This window comes from Mya arenaria, chromosome 11 (genome assembly GCF_026914265.1).
Source record: "Mya arenaria isolate MELC-2E11 chromosome 11, ASM2691426v1".
In the NCBI taxonomy this organism is placed as follows: Eukaryota; Metazoa; Mollusca; class Bivalvia; order Myida; family Myidae; genus Mya; species Mya arenaria.
In genome coordinates, this window is record NC_069132.1 from 37034270 (window position 1) to 37057558 (window position 23289).

The following is a 23289-nucleotide window of genomic DNA, read 5'->3' on the forward strand; positions in this document are numbered from 1 at the left end:
TGTAGCCATGTCTAAATGTAACAAAACCGGTTTACCAATTTCTTTTTCTAGTCAATCTGGAGTACTCTTAATAATTAAAGAAACAACATTTTATCAGAATTTACTGATTTTCAAAAAACGATGCCTCTCTACGAGGGGATTAGCTATTCTAGTGACAAAAATGTTGTTATTCTTGATATAGGTGCTGCATACACAAAGTAAGTAACGGTGTATCCCAGCAATTTAACAATGACTAATTTGACATTTCTGACATCATTGCACAAAATTGACAAATATTAAGTTAAACTTGGAGGGAAAGTACGCCCGGTGTGGGGCTCGAACCAACGACCGCTGGAACATTAGCACTGCGCTAAAACCAACTGAGCTAACAGGGTGGCTGGTTCTTACACACACACACACACACACACACACACTACACTCCTCCCCCTCCCCCAAATAACCGTCTCCGTGGCCTAGTGGCCTATGGGAGGTCAGGGGTTCGATCCCTGGCCAGGTTGTACCAAAAGATGTTAAAAGTTTGTAGAAGTAGCTGCCTTGCCTGGCGCTCGACTTTAAAAGGGTAGTGCTTGGAAAATTTGTATACTCAGTACTGGTTTAACCTAGGAAAGTTGTACCCTGTGTATCGGTGCTTTACACCTAGCATGTAAAAGAACGAAGGGGTCTTTTTGAAAAAGAGCTAGGGTATAGCACCCGGACTTCCTTGTATGCCACCACTGACTCTTCAGCGTGCTGTCCCTTCAGCATAAACAAAGGACCCCATTGGAAATACGTGCTTGCACTTTCACAGGTTATCCTTGACCACAAGGTCTAAAGAAATACATAATTAACCTTTAAGGCCGATAGGGGCACTGACTTCTGCCCTTTACCACTGCCACTATTAAAGTAAACCTGGGGAGAAAAGTGCTCCCAGTGTGGGGCTCAAATCCACCACTGGGGCATCACTAATACGGCTCTCTAACCTAATGAGCTAACCAGGCGGCTGGTTCTTACTCACACACATTACAAATATTGTGAATCCCTTTCACAAGTTTCTCAAGGTGTTGGCGTCAGACAGGATATTTAAATACTGGGTTTTCATTCACACGTTCATTGCCAATCATGTGAGTAAGAGATGTTCCAACATAAGATATAAAATAAACCTTGTTGGAAGAGAATGAGCTTTAGTCTTAGACTCACAGGGAGACTTCAGGCTACAGCATTGTGCGAAAACACACAAGGCATCCAAGAATGTTGGACGAACACCCATAAAGGTCCTTGCTCTTCGCCATATCACAACAAAGAAGTCTATGGCTTAACATATTGGCATTTACGCTTTCAGTATATAATTGATTTCTTTCAGATGTGGTTTAGCTGGTGAGAGTTGCCCTCGGTGTATCATTCCATCTCAACTGAAAGATGACAAGACTGGACAGGTAAATTTTAGGACTTAGGAGCATATTTTTAAAGGGTCTCTCAAACAGATTTTTGTAGGGAACATATTTTTTTAAAAGCTCTGCTTAAATTGAGTTACTTTATTCATTTATACAATGAACAAACAACAAGTAGGAACTGACTGATACTGTTTTAACGGAAATGTATAAATTAAACCTAAACTTCTCCAATTTTCACAAGCATTACGAGTGCCCTGCAGAAAATGAAGCATTTGCTGTCATATTTTCACATATTTATGAACAAAAGTACTCATATTTAAACTTCTTATGACATCTTGCCATTGTTACAAGCAGTTAGTCCACATTACACACAAAAATGAAATTATTGATGTCTGATCATGTTTTTTTAAACGTGAGAAATTTCCTTTTAGTGAATTTCCAAAATTATGTATCTCAAATATGCCACATTTGTGGAACTTGGGTAAAAACCAGGTATAGGCAACTTTTAGTTGAAAAATTGGGAGCGCTTCTAACAAATGACATATCCAATTGGCACATTTCTAGCGTTCTCTTCCATTCATCTAATAAATGGAGTATAACAGAATGGGTTAGTTGTTGTAAATATCAGACAATGTGCAAGCTTGATAGAAAGAATAAGCATAAAATGCCAGCTGAATCAAGACAATTTAGCATAATTTGTTATCATGTTATATTATTTGAATTCTACTGTGCAGATTCGACCGTTGTGGGAGTTTAAGAAGGAGGATGAACTGTTTGAGAACTTGAAAGACTTCCTCTTCCAGCTTTACTTCAGGTAATGAGAAAGTATGATTTTTTTAATGTAGTCAGGAATCTTTTCTAAATTATGACCCATATGCTTCAAAGTTTAAATGCTAGATAAAAAGATCTCTATTTTGTTGTTAAACAGCTCTTTTAACTTGAATTAAAATTTAAATAAATAAGTTATTTTAAAATTGCTTTTGACATTAATTTCACAGACACCTGTTGATGAATGCCAAGGACCGGCGTGTGGTGGTATGTGAGTCTTTGCTTTGTCCCGCTGTGTTCAGGGAAACTCTTGCCAGAGTCCTCTTCAAACACTTTGAGGTAAGCTTTTGAGCATTTTTCCTTAAAAATAATCTTGACTACCCGGTATTATCTTGAGGTTTTGTATTTGCCATGCCATCTAGATAATAATCTTTGCAGCTTACTGGAGTGATAGGTTTTTCATAGATTTATGATATTACAGAATCACAAATATTAGTGTAATTAAAGCAGTCTTTCCTGTTACTTTTTCATTTCATAACGAACATGTACATGTGTTTTGTAGGTTGGTTCTGTGATGTTTACCCCAGGACATCTAACGTCCCTGCTGACCCTGGGCGTGTACTCCGGTCTAGTAATGGATGTCGGCTACACAGAGACCCTGGTTGTTCCTGTATCCTTTGTTTAAGTCTAGGATGTTATTACATGTAACATTTATTTATTTTCCTCATGGCCAATTGGGCTACCTGATGTTTATGACTGTTAGCCCAGAATTTGGAATATCTAAAGAGCCTTATTTAAGTGTCGGAATTCATTTTCTTTTTATGATTATAATTACCAATGGGGCTGAGAATAGTAGCTAATAAATTGATGAAAGATAATAAGAACCTTAAATGTATCTCTATTAGAATACATTCATGAGCTTAAAACGTATTATTATATTATTCAATGAGTCTCTTGTTCACTTCCTTGACCTCCAATTGAAAGGTGTATGAAGGAATTCCCGTGTTGAAGGCCATTCAGTCCTTGCCGCTCGCTGGACGCGCAATCCACAAGTATGTTTGTGTTCAATCCTAAAGTTTTAAACAAATAAATAAATATCTCATAGCGTATTAAAGTGACACTCGTATTTAAAATCAATGCATATACATTTATAACAAATAAAATTTTGAGTGAAAAACAAGCAACTTACTAAATAATGCATTTGAATGGAAAATATTAATTACTGATAACAAGATTGTAATAGTGTATTTAATAGCTAAATACACAAAAATATTAAATGACTGGTGAATGCTAGAAGATTTACAGTGATCAACTATTGTCTCATGAGGTAGAAATGTCATGTTTTCTGCATCTTTCTTTCAAATTCAACATGTTGTCCTTTATAAGAACCATTGTTTTCGATATTTATTCATACTTTTTGGTAAATTAAAAAGATGTACGGTATTAGTTGTGGTATTTGGGAGTAAGAGTGCATTTGTAAGAAATATGAAAACATATTGTTTAAATGGAAATTAAATAGAACTTATCGCTTTCGCCTTGCAAATTATATTGCTGCTTATTATTCATTTTTTGTGAAACAAAAGTCTAGATACTATCATAGGCTTTGTGTCATGATGTTGTCGCTATTGTCAAACTTTAATTTTGGCCATAACGGGAAAACCGATAAGAATATTAACAATACAGCTTAGTGAACTTATTCTGTATGATAATATAACTGTATAATTGGTCTATGATATTTGAACTAATACTTCCCCTTGTACATCAATTATAAAATCTGATTGGTTAAGAGTGGTCACATGATCAAGATTTATATTCCATACAATGATATATTTCTGAATTAATTTCAATACCAGTAATTTATTTTTTGCTCTAATGTGGCATGAAGCCACTTAGTAACAGTGTCATTAAAATGACCTCAATGTGTTTCTTGCAGGCGCATCAAGGAGATGTTACTAAAGGACGGAAGAGTGAAGTGTGGTCAACAGGAGTTTCCGCTGACTGATAAGCCCGGTAGGCAAGCAAGCTACTTAAAAATTATATTCAAAGTCGTCTTTTTTGTGTTGCCTGCCTAGCAGGCCCCAATTTCTCGAAACTTCTTATGTACATGTACCTTATAGCAGGATTAAGCTAATCTCACTATTTTTGTTGTTCTTTGAAATGTGTTATATTCACTTCTTTAAGAACTTTTAGAAATTATTTTGGAATAATCTGTATGATTATCAGAATAAACCATTTTTCACTTATCTATTTTCAGTATGTATTTTGGCTAATTGAAATAAGCGTCTTAAGCCTGTTAAGCTTAAGAAGTTTCGAGAAATCGGGGCCAGGGCTCACACATAGTGAATCACAGAGTTGTCTGGCAATGTCTGCGTCCACGATGTCACACTATCTTTTCTGCTCTCTTACTTGGCACTATATTTATTGGCATTTCGACTGAGTTTGATTACCAGTTAGATAGAGTAATAGCTCTTAATATATCCAAATGATCACACAGTTGACATATCTGATTGGCCGAATTCTAGTTCAGAGAAACTGAAAGTGAAGATATTTCCATAGTATTGGAGTTGGTTTAGTTGTGTTAGAGATACCGTATTTGTCTTAAAAGATTTGCAAGGTATGTGTCAAATATAATCCCCTGTTCACTTGCTATAAACCAAAAATGTTTTTAGTTTGGTTAAGCATTGTTTAAAGTAAAAAATTAGAAAAAGAAATGATCACATAAAGAACATATTTTTTGGCATTAACAGACAAATACGGTAAAACAGGCAAATACGGTACCTTAAAGATAATTCAAAGGCTGTGAACACAGGTTAATACTTATAGGATTACAACTTACATTATGTTATAATGATAAGGATAAACCAATACTACAAAATACATTGCAGATTTTACGTTGGTCTGTTTTCCAATAAAAAAGGGGTGAGGTAATGTGATAGCTTTAGTGTTCTTGTCAGCGTCTTCGGGCAAAAACATGATCCTTGGCCATTACTGAATGCATTCAAATTAAACTTTGTTCACATGTAGCCAGAAAGAATACGCACGTGAATAAAAAGGTCCATAACTATGACTTTAAAACTTGTTGAGTAAAGCCCTTTTCTTCAAAAGAAAAAAAGCCCAGGGGCATTGAAGATTCTCTCTGTATCACTCTTGTTTTACTTTGAAAAACCTCCTTTGAATTCAATCCTTCTTTATATTAAATCATGTAAATTTTTGATAAAACTGACGTTAATTATATTTTCTTTTCAGAGCTATTGACAGAAGAAATTTTAGAGGACATAAAAGGTATTTAAAATACAGCAGTAAAGAGGCACATTTATGTGGTACATTTATGGTGAAGAACAAAAATTGATTGCTGTGTGTTTTTTGTTTTCATTTCATTTGTTACTGTTAGTAGCTTTTTTATGCTTTTGTTATACCAGTAGGTAAATTTGAATGTATACAAAAAATAGTTACTGCACCTACAACCTGAGTTATTGAAATTCAACACGAGTATTGGTATACAGTTGAACTGCGTTGGCTCGAACTCCCAGCGATCGGCGAAAATACCTTAAGCTTTGAAAAATTCCAGCCAAGCGGGAATGCTTACCTACAGTATAAAGAAGTCGGTGCTTTACATCCAGTTTGAGCCAACAAGGGATTCGAGCCAAGCGAGTTCGAGCCAATGGGGTTTGACTGTACCATTATTATACAGGTATAATTTCAATCAAGAGGGTTATGGATGAAATAATATTTTTATACCATTTTTTTCAAGGACATTGTTCAATAACTAGCAAGTGTATAAGTGAATGGCTTGTAATATATGAACACCCTACTAATGGCATGGTTTAACTCTGCCTACTTGTCTCAGATCAGATCTTGGAAGTTAATGTTTAGAGGAAAACAAAGAAATTCTCTGCAAATCCCATTAACACACCAGGCACATTGCTCATCAGATACAGATTTGAATAACTTATTAGTGCAGTAACATACCCCCCCCCCCCACCACAGTTCAAGCATATCCCTGTTAGAGGATCAATAAACTAAATGTTCCTATACAGTATACATCACTACCTTATTTGGTGTTTCGGTATTTTCATTTGGCTAAATGTTACCTTTAGTTTAGAGTTTTAACTGAAGAGTAATGGAAGGGTGCTGCAACCTGGCCTTTTTTGGTAGCACCCTTCTGCCCTCAAGGAGACCAGCATGTGTACCCTTCTGCCTTCAATGAAATGCTGGAGACTGTCAAATATTTCTTTCGTTTTGATGAAAACATATAATAACATAATAACATTATAAATACATACAAATTTTACATATTTGGCAGTTGAAACCTAATTTTACTTTAAATTCCACTCAATTCATTTACAGTTTCTGTCAAATTCATACTGTTCAATATCTTCACAGTCTATACAACGTGCTATATTCTTCTCCCCTGGCATCCTGTCCCTTTTTAGAAGCAGCCTGCCCTTTTTAAAACCAGGCTAAACCTCTACCTTTTTAATATTGCAGTGCGGTGTTGTTTTGTCACAAAGCTGAATCGGGCTGGGAAAATCCACGCCGTCACCATGAGAGGGGAGGATGAAAGCAGTGTAAGTTTCCAGCGTCTGTTTATTAAAAAAACTTAAAAGTTGCAGACAGACAATTGATTTAGTATACAGCGATTCATCTTACTCTGCATCCGGAGTCGTAGACACATAATTTTTCGCGAGGACCCATTACTCTTAAACATGCGAATCAGCGGAATGCATAGTTTTGAAGTTATATGTGCATTAAAATAGACTTGGGACTCTCAGATGTTTTGCATGATTGTGAAATTTGTGAGTCTCAAGGGGGACGCTTTCAAGTAGATTTGAAAGTAAATCGCGGACTTGATGGAAGTGCACAGACTTATCACATTTGAATAACATGTACGATCCAGGGTCTGTGTTCTTAAAACATCTAACTTTCTTAACTGAATTTATTTTCTTAAATTAGGTTTCATTCCTTATCATGCAATATAATAACTTCATAATATTTGAATATCATTTTATTGATTGAAAAAAACAACATTTTTCTTTAAATTTAATTAAGAAATTGAGAAGTTTTAATAAGTTTATCAATAACTTAAAGTGACACTCTTATTCAAAATCAATACATACACATATATAACAAACATAAAATTTAACTGCTAAACCTTTAACTATGTATTTAATGCATTTGTGGAATATATTAATAACTGATACTGGTAATAAGATTGTACCCGTGTACTTCATGGCTGAAAATGCAAAAATATTAAACGATTGGTGAATGCTAAAAGAATAACTGTGATTGACTCTAGTCTCATAAGGTCGAAATACTGTGTTTTATGCACATTTCTGTCAAATTCAACTTGTTACCTCATAAGAACCATTGTTTTCGACATTCATTGATCCGTTTTGGAATATTAAAACAATCGTATTAATTGTGGTAAATCTTTTGTCGGAGTAAGAGTGCATCTTTAAGCTTTTTCAGGTCCAAAATAAAATTTGCTCCCTTGAACAAGAAAGAGTGTAACAAATTTAAATTGTTGGCGAGAAATGATAATGAAATTTTCTACAGACATAAAATCACTGCAGATGTTTGACAATGGACCTTAATTTTGATTTCAACTTTAAAGTACAACAATCAGACTTCATGACAACAAGATTGTGCCCTGGGTACTAAGTGTGGTACAATCTTAGCAGAGACAGTTTGCTACATGTAAGTGGCAGGGTTCGAAGGGTAATGAGAGCAATATTTGTAAAGACTACAAATAAGTGAACATGGTGAAAGTCAGTCATTATGATAATAATAATAAATGATAATGATTGTTCAAATGGGTCTAACATGAGTGTATGTTGTTGTTTGATCCATCATACATGTTTACATAAATATTGGTCCCACCCCCTGACGTGTGGTACCCCCTTGACAGAGAAAGATCGCTACATGTGAAGTGGCAGGCTGTGAGGTTTGATCCATCAAACATGTATATAACATTGCATTATTCCTTATGTTATCATGCCCCATGCACCCCCAGACGTGTGGTATCCTCTCGACAAAGACAGTTCACTAAATGTTTAGTGGCAGGCTGTGTGTAAGGTTTGATCCATCAAACATGTATATTACATTGTATTGTTCTGTAGTTACCTTGCCCCACCCCCAGACGTGTGGTACCCCTTCGATGAAAACAGTTCACTTAATGTTTAGTGGCTGGCTGTGAGAACATGTGTGAGGTTTGATCAATCATACATTAATATTACATTGTATTGTCGCAGTTACCGGCCCCACCTCCTGATGTGTGGTACCCCCTCGATGGAGATAGTTCGCTACATGTGAGTGGCAAGGTGCGGGAACACGCTTGTGAGGTGATGTTTGAACAGGACAATGAGCTACAGTCCATTTCAACACTTCTATTGGATGCTATAGTGCAGGTTTGTACTATATTACTTGTTGTTAGTATGTTTAAGAGTTATGGAATGATGCTGCACCCTGTCCATTTTTGGTAGCACCCTTCTGCCTTCATAGATTTAAATGCTTAAGACTGTCCGGTATTTCTTTTTTTTTAATTAAAACTTATAATCTGATTATAAATGCATATAAACTTGACATATTTAGCGGTTGACCTAATATGACTTCAATAAGCAACAATTCCTAACACTTCAAATTCATAACATTCATATTCATAACATTTAAATTATTTACAGCGCTATACAATGTGCATTTTTCTTCCTCAGCACCCAGTCCCTTTTCTGCCTCACCCTGCCCTTTTTTAAAACCTGGCTTAAACCTTAAGAAATGTCAAAGGCTTGGTGTTGACCTCGTACCAAAACAAATATCTTGGCCTTTATGTAATAATCATATAAGATATTCACATGAAACATGAAAAAGGGCAAATGAGTAGATAATCCCATCACCCTGTTCTGTCATGTAATCCCCTGAGAAAAACACAAAACGAGCAGTGGCATCCGCTTCTTTTGCTCTTTTTATGAAAAAAATACTTGGATAATTATTCAAATTAGGCACTCACACCTTGTGCTAAGTTAGGATATGTTTAAGCTAGTGTTGGTGTGTGCACTCATACCGAAAAGGCGAATCAAAGTGAAGTGATTAAACAGTGTATGATGTTTAAGTCACTTCTGACGAAATTGCCTGCCCTCATTAAACAATTTATGACGTTGTGGTCATTTCCTTTCAATGATTGTTTATTTTTGTATGAAAGTGTAATACCAAAACATAACATGTTTGTATGATTAAAATTTAAAATAGCACTGTTCCTACACAAACTTATCAGTAGAAGTTTCAATTGATAATTGTTTGCAATGAAATTTGTATTAATATATCTCCTAGATTAGTTTAAGGCAAGAAATTGTCTGATGTTGTGGAGGGGGAGACAGTTTATTGACAAAGGAAGCATTTTGTTTGGCACGTTGAAAGAATTTTGGCACATAAATTATTGAGAGCAAAATGGATTTAAGATCCGTAAATTTTTCAGATGATCTTAGTTATGGTTGAGCATGTGATGATTATTCAATAATCAAAAAGGTTTATTACATTCTCCATGCAAATGAAGGGATTTGTGGGAGGTGTTGTTAAGCTTATAAACCCTTTAGATTATACCAAAAAGTAAGGACTTTAAACACATATTCATCTGTGTACTTTAAAACACATGTCCATCAATATTTCCAGTGTCCAATTGATACACGGGTGAAATTATCCCAGAATATTGTGATTACTGGTGGTACAAGCCAGCTGCCTGGTTTCCTGCATAGAGTCCAGTTGGAGCTACAAAAGCTGTTACGGGAACCAAGATACTCCAACATCCTGGCTGTGAAAAAGTTCAAGTACCATGTCCCACCCTGCAAGGCTAATTATACAGCATGGTTGGGAGGTATGATTTGGTGTGATGTGGTATAATTTACTCCAAATTTAATTTCAAGTGAAATTGATTGGATCTTGAAGTGATGAAATAATTTCAAACCCATTTTCAGTGTAGCAGCTGGTATGATGGTTAGATTCTCAAAAAATCTGAAAAGAATATTATTAAGATGGTTAAAATGATAGTTTTGGTAATTTTGCTTACTATTGTTAATGCTCTTTAAATGGAAATCATTAAACAATACATGTAAAAAATGTGATAATCTTAGCTGAAGTCTATTTGAAAGGTCATGAAAAAGATTTCATGCTGGAGATTAAACAGAGATCCTCTTTTGTGAGAGGCAAGCAACTTCACCACTACACATCATGGTGGTCTAGTGGTATAAGTGTCCTCCTCTCACTAGAGCCAATATTGAGCTGATATTCATAAAACTTCTTAAGTCATTTCCTAACTTAAGTATCTCTCTTATCATATGATATAATAACTTATCGTAATAATATCCAAAATATGTCATTTCCATGAATGTACAAAACACTTTTACAACGGAAATTGACTTACCGGTAATTAAAGAAATTACGTAAAAGTTTTAGAAATTAAAAGAATACCAGCCCTGGATTCTACCCAGGAAACGGGATTCATATAAGCTTTCAGTCGTCATTACAATCGAGCTAAAATAAATCCATATAAACTAAGCTAAAACCTACTCGCTTTCTATTTCTACTAGCTTGATTGAACAAAGGTCCTGTTCTGTGAGAGATGAACACCTATTATATGACACAGCGATGTGGTCTAGTGGTATAGGTATCCACCTCTCATCCATGCAGTTGATGGTTGGAGTATGACCAGGGAAACTAAGGATAACAATACTGGTTTCTATCCAGGAAATGTAACACACGAGTGATTCACCTAAGATTTCAGCTGTCTTCATGATCAAGCCAAACGAAATTAGTGTAAACCAAGCTAAAACCTACTTGCCCTCCATTTCTACTTGCTTGTTAAGTCCCCTTTTGTATAATTATAAAATGAGAGCATTTTTCATTAGTGACGTAATTTGTATTAAACAGTGTTACGAGATATCTTTATTCTTTTTTCCAGGAGCAATGTTCGGCAGCCTAGAGACGTTGCCAAGTAAGAGTGTAAGCCGGGACCAGTATATAGAGACAGGCAAAATATCGGACTGGTGCTCCCTCGATACACAGGCCTCCTGAGATGTCCACTCATACAGAGAGAGACCGGTCACTTAGACATAAAACCAGTCATGCTGAAAATTAGCCTGTCAATCTTGTTATAGCTAGGACGGTATTCATAAAAACCCTGTTGTTTCCTAACTATAGTCATTGGACTTTTGAATTTAAATTCTTGTCAATTTCAACAAATTTTCAACTCTCATAAGGCCAAAAAAAAAAAAAATGTTTGTTTAGGGTAACCTTCCCAAAATTTCTAGGTAGGGTAGGTAGGGATTTTATTATTTTTTTTTTCAAAATCTGTCGCAAGTTCAGAGTGTTTTCTTGCACTTGGCAGTCTTTCCTACATTACTGTCATTACTGACTTTGTTTTATCATATAAACAATAATTCTGATTAAAATCTGCATTTATCCGCCCTTCGTAACTCTCTATTCGCTAACGAATATTTTTTTTGCTCAGAAACTGAAAAAAAATTGTTAGGGTCGGCGCATTTTTATAGGTAGGGTCGGGTTACCCGAAACGGACATAATTTTTTTTTAGGCCTAAGTTGTTTTTTTAAAATAAATTACAAGGCGAAATATTCTTGTAGAAAGTATGAAGTAGTTATTTCATGTACCTAGCATGATAATTGCTGTCAAAATTTGAGCGAAAAGAAATTTTAAAAGATATATGAATACTGGTCCTACTTGACAACCATGGGACATAGCCCAGTCTGACTGGCATATTAAGTAACAATTTATAATTAACAATTAAATGCTTAGACTGCAGATTTATAAAGTGGACTATGATTTTTGTATGGTGTACGGTATTTATTTATGTGCAATATACAATGTACTTTTTGTTTTTGCTTGTATTGAAATAGGGAATAAATCTCATGCAAATATATTGTGTTTTATGTTGAAACAGCTGCTGTCGATGTTAATATCGTAACTTTGACAAAATTTCAAGCCAATAATTACGCTGTCAAACTTTCTAGTCTTCCATTTTGGCTTACTCTAGGGATACAGGCTTTCAGGCAGGCCCTTCTTTTCCTACTTTTCCTTATTTTTTTGTTAGGCTCCTACTTTTTCATGAAAAAGTCCTACTATCCCTACTTTTTTGTAAAAATAGTTCGAGAAATAATAGAAAGTATTTACTAAATGCCTTGATTGATATAATCTATATCTTTATTTTAATAAGAAGCCATTTCTAGTATTTTTGTTTAATTAGTTTGATGCAGTAGATCTCCAGTGCTGCAAGAGGCGTTCTATGATCAGAATGAGTGATGCATATTGACAAGTCAGAGACACCCATTCCAGGTTCATATCCTCATCCTGTGGCTGAATCCCTCTTGAAGCACTTAAAGCAACGACAACTACATGTACATCACAATTGATGAATAGCTTTAGTTGTCTTTATTTGCATCCAAAATAGTAAATAAAGAGCCCTACTAGACCTACTTTTTTTCTCTAAATATCCCTATTTAACTCTACTTTTTCAGAAATATCCTCCTACTTTTATCCCTACTTTTTTGTTATTGGTCACTTGAAAGCCTGGGGATTGCATTTTTATGCAAATGTTCATTACATGAAGAGAATATGCAAGAGACATAATTCTGCTACAAGTATTTTGTTTAAATGTCCTTGGTTCCAACATAGAACCGCTTGATCATGCCAGACCTTTAATAAAGTTTAAAAATAATTTGGCATTTAAATACTTGCCTGGTAAGCGCACTTGCTTTTCTGCGAGATGCCCCACGTTTGATTCCTGGCCTGGACACATGTGAGTTTTGTTTATAGTCACCCAGCTAGACAATTGTTTTGTATGGGTAATTTGGTTTGCAATGATCCAACCTCAAAATAACTGCTTGAGCATACCTAGACATATTTTAGTACACCTGTGCATACATATATTTTTTTTCCCTTCAAAATGGCAATAGTTCAAGTACCAGGGTTCAGGAACAAAACAGGAGACTAAGGGTAAAATATACATGGAACTTGACCGGTTCAAGTTGTTATTACACATGAATGAAGAATTATGTCTCTCCCAATTAATGAGGGAGACATTGTTTTTGCCCGGTCAGTCAGTTCATCAGTCTGTACATCACACTTTGTTTCTGTTTATTAACTTGAGAACACATAAGACCCAGGAATTTTATACTTGGTATGCAGGTTGATCATAACCATTATTGATGTTGAGATCAAAGGTCAAGGTCACAGTGACCTAGAGGAGAAAAAAGTTTTCGCTGAATAACTGCAAGAACACTTGCCCCTATTTATTTTGAGATCAGGTCAAAGGTCAAGGTTGGTTGACCTTAAGGTGAAAAAAACGTTTAAACTGAGTAACTAAAGAACACTTGGGCCCAGGAAATTCATACCTTGTTTCCTTGTTGGTCTTCATTAGTAGATGACCCCTATTCATTATGAGGTCAAGGTCACAGTGAGCTTCAGGCGAAAAACAATTTGACAGTCACCAGTTTTTACGTCACACTTTCCCTGCAATAACTAAATTAGGCTTTGACCCAGTAACTTCATACTTGACCCAGGAACATTATACTTGGTATGCAGCTTGGTCATGACCCGTAGATGGCCCTATGTACGTTCATCTCCAGTCCTAATTTAATGGCAATTAATGATTATTTCTCAATTACAATCACACTATGGGGAAGACAAGGGTTTTTACAGAAAAGCGATCTGTAGTTAAGCTGAGAATGCCTAAAATAGTTCCATAATGTTTGTACTCCTCAAAAAAAATCCTACATGAGGGGACACCCCTCCTGCTTCATCCCTCGTATTACATATTGAGTCTAAACTAATGAAAGACCTTTCACATCTCGAAATCCCACTCTTGGGTATATGCAAACAATTAAAAATGCTGCAGGTACGCCCCTGGCTAGGTTTACTTCATTTCATATAGTTTAAAGACCACACAGGGAAACTAAAAACATGTTAGTGTGAGTGTATTATAAACCCACATGTTGAGATCAATTAACTCCAGTGGAACTAGAGCTATAGTTGTAAAATATGTATGAGGGTAGTCTGTGCCTTGGAAGTGCAGTCATTTATAATAAATATATGAAAACTACAGGGACAAGCTCAGTAGTGAAACAAACAACAAATACAAACCCTGCTTCAAGGCATAAGGTAAAGGCCGAAACAACACTGAACGAGACGCACAAATGTACAAACAAGCCAAATACACATCAAATAAGTTTTACCTATGGATAAAAGATGTGCGTTCCATTCATTAAATGATTCAGTCCCTTGCAGCATTTAAGAACATAAAGTTTTGGTTATAATTCAGCCAGGGGGCGCATGCAAACCTACATAAACTTTATAGCAACAAGCCACAATTATCAATTAGGTTCATGAATTTGCATTGCAAGGTATTATTTTTGTTCCTTTTACAGTTCTGCTTATAATAAGTCTTAAATTAATGAAACATTTATTTTTTCTTGATTTTCGTTGATACCGTACCTCTAACTTCTTACCTACTTCTTATTTTAACTTTTGTTAAGACTTTAAAAGGCTGATTGAATAGAAAGTTTCCAAAATAAAACCTGTGAAAGTATTCACAAATGTCTGCATTCAATTTGAGAAATATGTCATTCAACTAACTGATCCAATTCATCTTTATTCCCATACTGGTAGTTGGTTTGGCATATTGTTCTTCCATGTCTAAAGCCATTTTCGTCGGAGAAAATATGATGAAAGCAAGCCATAATTCATCACAAAGCTCAAAAATGACATAAGAGAGTTCCGTTTCATCATTTTTATTTATTATTCATACATGAAATGTCACACATTGGTAAAACAAAGCAATATACAAATTAAAGCCAAACACAATATGTACCACCGAACAATTACGTCTATTGATGTCATGAAAATATCAGAATGCGCTATGAAGTCTGTTGAATTCAATTAACCGGGAAGTGAACAATTTATTGTATTTATGAGGCAATTTATCACGTGGTATACACACACTGTACGTAAGTACATGGAGAGGCAATACATTCATACACCTCAATAAACTGACTGGTTAAAGATGCACTCTTACTCCCAAATAAGATTTACCACAATTTATACAATTGTTTTAATTTACCGAAAAGGATTAATAAATATCGAAAACAATGGTTCTTATGGAGGAAACTGTGTCGATTTTGAAAGAAAGGTGCAGAAAACACGTTTTCTACCTTATGAGAGGATAGTTGATTATGTAAATCTTTTAGCACTCACCAGTCATTTAATATTAAATTTTGAGCGTTTTCTGCTATGAAATACACGGTTACAATCTTGTTATCAGTAATTAGTATTTTCCATAAATCCATTATTTAGTAAGTAGTTAAAGGTTTATCACTCAAAATTAATGTTTGTTAGACATTTGTTTACAATAATATTAAATAAAGAGAGTCACTTTAATTCTTTGAAGAAAATAAACAACAACATTAAATGCCTATAAGGCTAGGTGAATGGATTGGAACATTTTTGTAAAGTGAAATCGCAATGTTGTCCCCATGGATTGGTTGTAAAAATTTATTTCTCATTAACTAATTCTTTTTCAAAGCCTTATGAATTGTTTTATCCAGCTTTGTCTAATTTGTCAATGGATTAATGTAATCAATAGTTTTATTTTAAATAAAGGAGTTTCATTTGGGCCTCAAAAAGTGTTTGGCAATTAATGATTGTGGGACATGTGCATAAAAACCTATTTAAGTGCTGTTTCAGTGAAAATTGATTTATTTTCATCCAGATTTTTATGATTTTTTTGTTTCTTTTTTTTAACCAAATGGTGGACTAGTAGAACTTAATATAAAGTTTATCAAAATATTAGTGGAACTAATATTTTCTTTTTATACTTGACTGTTATAGGGTGGCTATTTTCTGTTATTTTTAATACCATCAAATAAAAAAGGCATGGCAATGCTAGTGAACTTTTCTCAATTTACCAAGGGGCATAATTTAAAAACAATTTGCCCGACAATTGCAAGTGCATGGCAATGCTTGTCAACTTTTCTCAATTTACCAAGGGGCATAACTTATAATAATTATGCCAGAATATTGCAAGTGGATGTTAATGCTTGTCAACTGTTCTCAATTAACCAAGGGACATTACTAACAACAATTTGCAAGAACATTGCTCGAGGATACCAATGCTTGTTAACTTTTCTCAATTAACCAAGGGTCATTACTAATCACAATTTGCCGGAATATTGCAAGATCATGTCAATGCTTGTCAACTTTTCTCAATTAACCAAGGGACATAATTCAACAACAATTTGTCAGAGTGATGAGACAGGCTTCACATATATTTCACACTCTCACTTTTATATATAATCCGTTATAATAATTGTGAAACTTCATCACATAAATTCAGTAATAAATATTTGACTGTATAAATATCTGACTGTATAAATATTTGACTGTATAAATAGTCAACTATAAATATTTGACTGCTTTTTAATTAATGCCAATATTGAAGATTATTTGCACGCCTGTAACTATGACAACACAATAATATATAACAATACCTCAATTAATCTTCGAAAATCAAAAAAGCAACATATAATAATGCTTCATAAAATTAAATCAAAAACAACAATACAATTCACATCATATATGTACATTGTAGCAAAGTAACATGTACAAATAACATTCACATTCTGAATCCAGAAGAAAAATATTGCCGCGCAAGTATGCAAACATCTAATTTTACTGAAACAACTTCAACAAGAGAATTGCTCCTCACCTAGTACATGTGCACTCAAACATACCGTGCGTTTTATTTGAAATGTGTCAGGCAGATATGGGTCTCATAGTCTCATGAATTTGATGGCAAAAAGGATAATTACAAAATTGCTATCATAAGACCCATCTCTGCTTATGTCACAGTTAAATTGATAGAGATAAAAAGATTAGAAAGTAATGACAGCGATTCACACCTTCATTAAAACATGCACAAATGTGAGTCATTCACTCAATGTTGCTTATTTGTAATTTATAATTTTCAAGAATTTTAATTCAGGAAAATTCATAAAACGAACAATCCCCTTAACGAGACATAACACAAATGGAATGGTTGGGTACCATGGGAATACACACACATGATGTATACATCAATCACCTGACTACAAAAATGGTAAAAATTCATTTTAGGATGAAAGCTCCCAATTCTATCATTATTCAAACATCTGAACTACAGTTTCAATAAACGAATCGCTAATAAGTTTATTAGTACCATGATAAATCATTAAAAATAAGCGCTTGCATTCCAATTTTTATCATAAAGTTTACAAAGCCCATTTTTTAATTATTATGTTCTATTAAATAAATTAAAATTCCTTGAATCAGATCAGATGCCTGTTAAGACAGCCTATCATTTTTCTAGAAAAGGACTCAACATTACATTTGACCAACTGACCTTAAAATAGAGGGCATGTACTGACAATGGCTAATGTACATACCAAGTTTGAAGACTCACACCAGTTATTCAAAAGTTATTGATCAGAAACTGAGGTGTGACACCAACAAAGCAGTCAACAGCACTTGTCAAAGCTGCGCCTGCCATTCTCTACATGCAATACAAAAACTGCATTAGCTATTAAGAGGAGCAAAGTGCCAAGTCAGCATAATCTTCAACACAAATTTCTTCCATTGATTTTCAAGGGCAGACAACTTGATAACACTTGAACAGTTAACAAGAAATAGAAATATTTGTTTGTACATAGTAACATGGACCTATAGTGGTTTATATGTCCGAGATAGTAACAGCAACACACACACACACAGACAAAGATATTAGCACATTAAAGGGACTTGTTCACCTTTTATAGGGTCATACATTGATAGTTATTATTGGTCGTGAAATGTGAAAAAAATGCTGCTATTGATAGTAATTATTGAAAAATGTAACAGAAGATGCCCTTTTTTTGAAAAGCCAGATATGTGAACTCTACCAGCGGTAGTTAAAATCTACTGCTTTTAAGATGAGCCTTACATTATACCACTCTCCCGAAGAAATCTACAGCTTTTGAGAAAAAAATATATAAAATATTGGCCTTAAAATTTCATTTAAAAATGTTAGTAATGTTCAAATGTGGATCTACCTGTTGCTGTTTTGTTTTGTTTATAAAAGTAAGTATAATAAACCAATTTAAACACTTTTTGAGGTAAAATGTTTTATCTGTGAATGAACCCCTTTAAGAATATTTTGTGGTCAATATTTAGAATAAAAGTAAAACCACAAATGTTAAAATACACATGTGCATTGTTGATTATATTAATATATATACAAGTAAATATATCACTAAATTATTACATTATTGCCAGTTGTGTAAGAAATAAGAAAAGAAAAAGCAATAATCTAACAATTCAAATAGAGTTAGATGACTATGGGAATTTGGCAGAAAATGTACAATCTTATAAAGGACAATATACATACACTTAAATGTGACTTAATATACATTTAAATAACTCTAACTGAAATATGTTAACAAATGATACACATTAATTGAAAGCATGTAGAAATCCTTTTGAAGGTAAAATGAGAAAGCAAAACAATAAGAGAATTAAAAGAAAATTTAAAACAAGAATAATGTAAAACGATCCTTTAGCTTAAAAAAGAGGAAAAGTATCAGCTTTGTTTCACAAATACAAATAAATACCAAAAAAGGAGAAAAAAGTATATGTAATAAATGGGTACATTTAAAACAATTTGGCAACAACTTACTGTCATAAAGTAACAACAAAAGATTTAATTTCATTAGACTGAATGTCAATGGATTTATCAAGTGATAGATAACTCTTTGTATGAAGATGTGTTAGAGTGGTCTCCCTTGCATCAATTACAGAGAATTCTGGGAAAAGAGTTTGTAATGTGACCTTATGGCCTTGTGCTGGGCACTGAAGCCCCACAGTGGGAAAATCACAGCTAAAGCCTTTCCTATGCAGAATCACGCTTGTGCCATTGTAGTCTAAATCTGAAGTGATGAGGGTTTTAAAGCTAACTACAGTGTGGTCACAAGGCAAAGACCCGTTGATGGGATAGAAATGAGAAAGGAACACATCATTTCTCACAGTTGAGAATAATGTCTGAATGGGCTGCTGTAGATGGCCGTTTATCACTTGGCCGGATAATGATGGATGGGTGTACTTATAATTCTCCTTTTGCCCAGAGTTAATTTGTTTTTGTTCTAGCTGTATGATGAAATGACTGACTGTTGGTCTATTGTCTGTAACTCCCTCCCCCAAACCTCGATTATCATCATTCTCCACATTTCTATCCAGCATGAATTCCATCCAGCCCTGCTTAAGACTGGCAACCCCATGGCTCTGTTGTGAATGAACTGTGAACCTTCGCTCCCTGTCTTCAATAACAGCCATTGAAGTTACCGGGTAATAGTTTGTTTCTACACGAGCATCAAACCTGGTCTGTCTGCCGATCAGCTGGTATCCATTCTCGTCAGTGTAGAAACTCCCATGCTCATTTTTAATGCCACTGCTTATCCTCATTATCACCTCCTCATTGGTCATTGACTTGGCGGCCATGTTTAACTCGTTATGCACGTGTAAACCCTGACCTTGGACTGTGGGCGTGTCAAACAGAGTGACAGCATGGAATAAATGTTTATATACAACTTGTATTTGCTCCATGAAGGGACCTTTAATTAGCCTGACCTTAGGTGAAAGGTCACTCAAGGTCGACTTAGCCTCTCCTGATGGGTAAAATAAGTAGGCCCCACTGGCTTGAGATGTATAGGATAGAAAGTCAACTTGCATTTCCACTTCTTTCTCATGAACTCTGTCATAAAGGCTTGACAACATTCCCTTTTCATTAAAATTAGCTTGAAACAGTTCATTTTCAATCTTATAAATACTTTTTGAGGTGGCATAATTTTTTGACTGAAATTTCAAATCACTAGAAAAAGAGAGTTTTTCACTTCCGAATGTCTCAACCGTGGACCAAAAGCTGTACTGAGGGGCATCGACTCTGTATAATGTGTATGATTCAATGGCAAAAGGTGGGAGTTCCACCAAGAAAACTATCTCAAATTCAGAACTCTGAATTCTCGTTGCAGATTGAAAAATTGGATTTATCTGAAATGGAATGTTAAGGTCCTGGGAATTTCTGATATCAATATTGACAGTGTCTACCCTTAATTTGACAAGTTCACTTCTCTGTTGAGCAACTGGATTGAAAAAGATGACTTTACTGCCTGACTTGGTAATCGTAGTTTTATACTGCTTAGGTGAAGAATGAGCGTCCTTGCGCAAATTGTGGGTACTTATAACATACGGATCATCATTATTGCACTTCGTTAAAATATTTTGAGTTGCTCGATTCATTACTTCCTGTGAAGTATTAAAAGCATGCAGGAGTTTGTTTTCATAATCCTGCACAACGTGGGGTTTTGAGGTTCCAGTTATTGCATCATGATGTAGGAACAACCCAAGGCTTCTACGAACTTCTTGCAACTGGCTCATTGTTTCGAGATAACTCTCAAACTCCACCTTCAACTTTTTGCACTGGGTGTAAGCAAGCGTACTCAAAATATCTGCTGAACGTAAGCTTGATTCAACGTCCCTCGAAAGCTGCTTCTGAAAAGGTCTTGTTGAGTAATAGCCAGTCCAATATTCTGAATCCAAATCAGAATATGGAAAAAAGTCACCTTTCAATACTGGAAAAGCACTATTCTTGTCATGTGAAATTACACTTTGTAACTGTTTATTTTTCACAATATTAAAGTAATTGTTTAGCGTCCCGAACTGAACATTCATATTCCAGTCTGGTCTATTATTAATGTACTCCATTATCTTCTTATAATTCACATAATGTAGATCCCATTCCTCGGCTGTGTCGAACCTAAAATCATCTCCCAGGGGAACCAACACTGTATCATATTTGAACAACCCAGCTTTTAATCTATATTGCTCATATAAATATCGTGCCTGAGTTTCAATATTTTGTTCTGTCACTTTTCTCCCAGTGGTCTGTTCAAAGATAGATTTTGGTATTCCATAATCATACATAGCACAAATTTGTCTGTTAGGACCACAGCTATGCTGGGCACCATAGTAGATGTAGGGCATAATATGGCATAAAATATCTGTATCACCCTTATAGTCCCACATCTGCCTCCAGTGGAATTCCAGTGCCTTTTGTCCAGCCAGTGTGGCCTTTATTGCCTGATGGACCCTTTGGATGACCATATTCTCCATACCAGCCTGTTTCCATAGATACGGCATTGTTGCTGAGTGACCAAAGGGGTCAATCGCCCAGCTGTTTGTGGGCGTGACATGTAGATTTTCAATGACCCATTGATGACCCTCGGTCAGTTGGTCAATCACGGACACGTAATGAGTTGACGCTTCATCGGACATTACCCATCCTCCAAGAGCGATCTCTAGTTGGCCGCGTTTTATCAGCTTCCGAACTTTGTGTTTAACATCATCGTCCAAATCGTTCCACCACATTGAAAGAAACACAGTCTCCGCCCAAACAAACCTCATATCCTCATATTTCCCGAGTTTGATCACCATATTATTTAAAATCCCTTTCACATGGTGAACATAATATTCCTCCACAGTTTGCAGCCACCCTGCATCAACATGGGAGTGAGGCACAATCACCACATTCAACTTTGTATGATTATCATACTCAATCCTTGGATGAGGCAAACTATACTGTTTATTGCTGTAAGTTTTAAAATTAGTTTTTACAGGGAGATCAATTGTGAAAATGGTAGAATTGTCCGCGGTATTCTCCGAACTCAAAACTTGCTTTTCACAAATAGCATTCACGTTATCTTCGAATTGCTGTTGTTCAAATTCGTAATCCACAAGTAGAGCGCGTCGTCTGTGCCATGCACTTGGGTGACCTTGCGGCACATGCATTGAGCCCTGACTGTACACGAGGAGCACGAACAGTACCGAGAGAATGGTGGCCGTTGACGACATGCTCGTTTGGTGTGGAAACATCATCCTAGTGTCAAAGCCCTCTCATCCTGACATATTCATGGGCCTGAAAACATACAATGTCTTTGATTGAATTAAATGTTACAAAAAATTCTAATTAACACAGATGATTTTTTTTTTCTAAAAAATTTTTCATCTTCATATTTGAAGAATTCTTATTGAAATACCAGTACATCAATTATAATTCATTTTTGAAATCATATTTTTGTTCCAAAAAAGTGTTAGTATTGAAGCATAGATACTTTTCTTGGTAAAAACAGCTTATTTAATAGTTTCCAAAAAAAAATTCTGCCTTAAATTAATTCCGAACTTACACTCAAAATTACATGGCACTATATTTTCCCCTTACATACACTGACTAGTAACAAATATAAATTGTTCTTCATATTATGCCTCTTTCATGCATTTACCATCTATTTTTCTAGACCATAATCTCCAACATATCATTAACACCTACATAATGATACTATCATGTAAGAAAACATGTAAAACATCTTGCAGAGATGCAGTCCATCTAGAGAGATAATCATATTACTGCCCAGTGGTCAGGCTGTCTGGTGGCTGTTGGTACTGGCCTGGTGCTAATTGCTGGCCACTAATCACTGATTGTTTCCCCATTATGTACAGGTAATTACTTGCCCTTGGCCTTTCCCCAACTGCATTAGAGTCATGGTACCAACTTACTTATGAATTTGTGTTGCTTTTACTATCAACTGGCATTCAGAGATACTTTTTTCGAAGTGCCGTTAATTTGCTTTGCTCGAAAACTTATGTAAGGAATTCACTTTTCTGTTTAGTTAAGGTGTCCAATTGAAGTTTCTGTTAAGTATATTCTAAAAAATTCTAAGTAAATAACTTGAATTATTTATCTATCAGTAATTTTGGAAGCAAATCAAATTATAGTATTGACTATCAGGGATTCAATCCGATCCATGATCGTAGATTGAGAACAGATCAATGATCAATTAATAATAAAATATTTAAATTCAGTATGACCATAGTTTTCTATGTAATTTGACCATGGTTTTCTATATAATTTCTGACCTTGCTTTTTTTAAATACAATTTTACCATTCTTATATATATAATTTGACCATGAGTTTCCAAATAATTTGACAATGGATGAATTTCCAAATAATTTGACCATGAATTTCCAAATAATATGA

General features: G+C 34.9%; 2 protein-coding genes across 5 annotated transcripts in view; one reads left to right on the forward strand and one right to left on the reverse strand.

Annotated features, from left to right (window-relative positions):
* The first annotated feature begins 62 nt into the window (after positions 1 to 62).
* On the forward strand, positions 63 to 12058 carry LOC128207224 (actin-related protein 10-like). Its single transcript, XM_052910033.1, has 12 exons — positions 63 to 197; positions 1340 to 1412; positions 2105 to 2184; positions 2369 to 2477; positions 2701 to 2808; positions 3123 to 3190; positions 4072 to 4148; positions 5385 to 5420; positions 6627 to 6706; positions 8390 to 8545; positions 9801 to 10002; positions 11086 to 12058. Exons 1-12 carry the CDS (start codon positions 121 to 123, stop codon positions 11196 to 11198), a joined length of 1179 nt encoding a protein of 392 aa, XP_052765993.1. The 5' UTR covers positions 63 to 120; the 3' UTR covers positions 11199 to 12058.
* Positions 12059 to 14910: 2852 nt separating this feature from the next.
* LOC128208946 (alpha-mannosidase 2x-like) overlaps positions 14911 to 23289 on the reverse strand; it is a 34646-nt gene continuing 26267 nt past the window's right edge. For all 4 annotated transcript variants that reach the window (XM_052912677.1, XM_052912678.1, XM_052912680.1 and 1 more), the window contains one exon: positions 14911 to 22170. In XM_052912677.1, the coding sequence (XP_052768637.1) occupies positions 18882 to 22130 (3249 nt within the window). In that variant the 5' untranslated portion in view covers positions 22131 to 22170 and the 3' untranslated portion in view covers positions 14911 to 18881. The remainder of the gene's footprint in view (positions 22171 to 23289) is intronic.

What these genes read in the sequence shown, in the direction of transcription:
- LOC128207224 (XM_052910033.1), top strand. Translation starts at nt 121, where the DNA reads ATGCCTCTCTACGAGGGGATTAGCTATTCTAGTGACAAAAATGTTGTT. An exon ending in TCCTCTTCAAACACTTTGAG is followed by an intron (nt 2,478 to 2,700) that starts GTAAGCTTTTGA and finishes TGTGTTTTGTAG; the next exon opens with GTTGGTTCTGTGATGTTTAC. An exon ending in AATTTTAGAGGACATAAAAG is followed by an intron (nt 5,421 to 6,626) that starts GTATTTAAAATA and finishes TTAATATTGCAG; the next exon opens with TGCGGTGTTGTTTTGTCACA.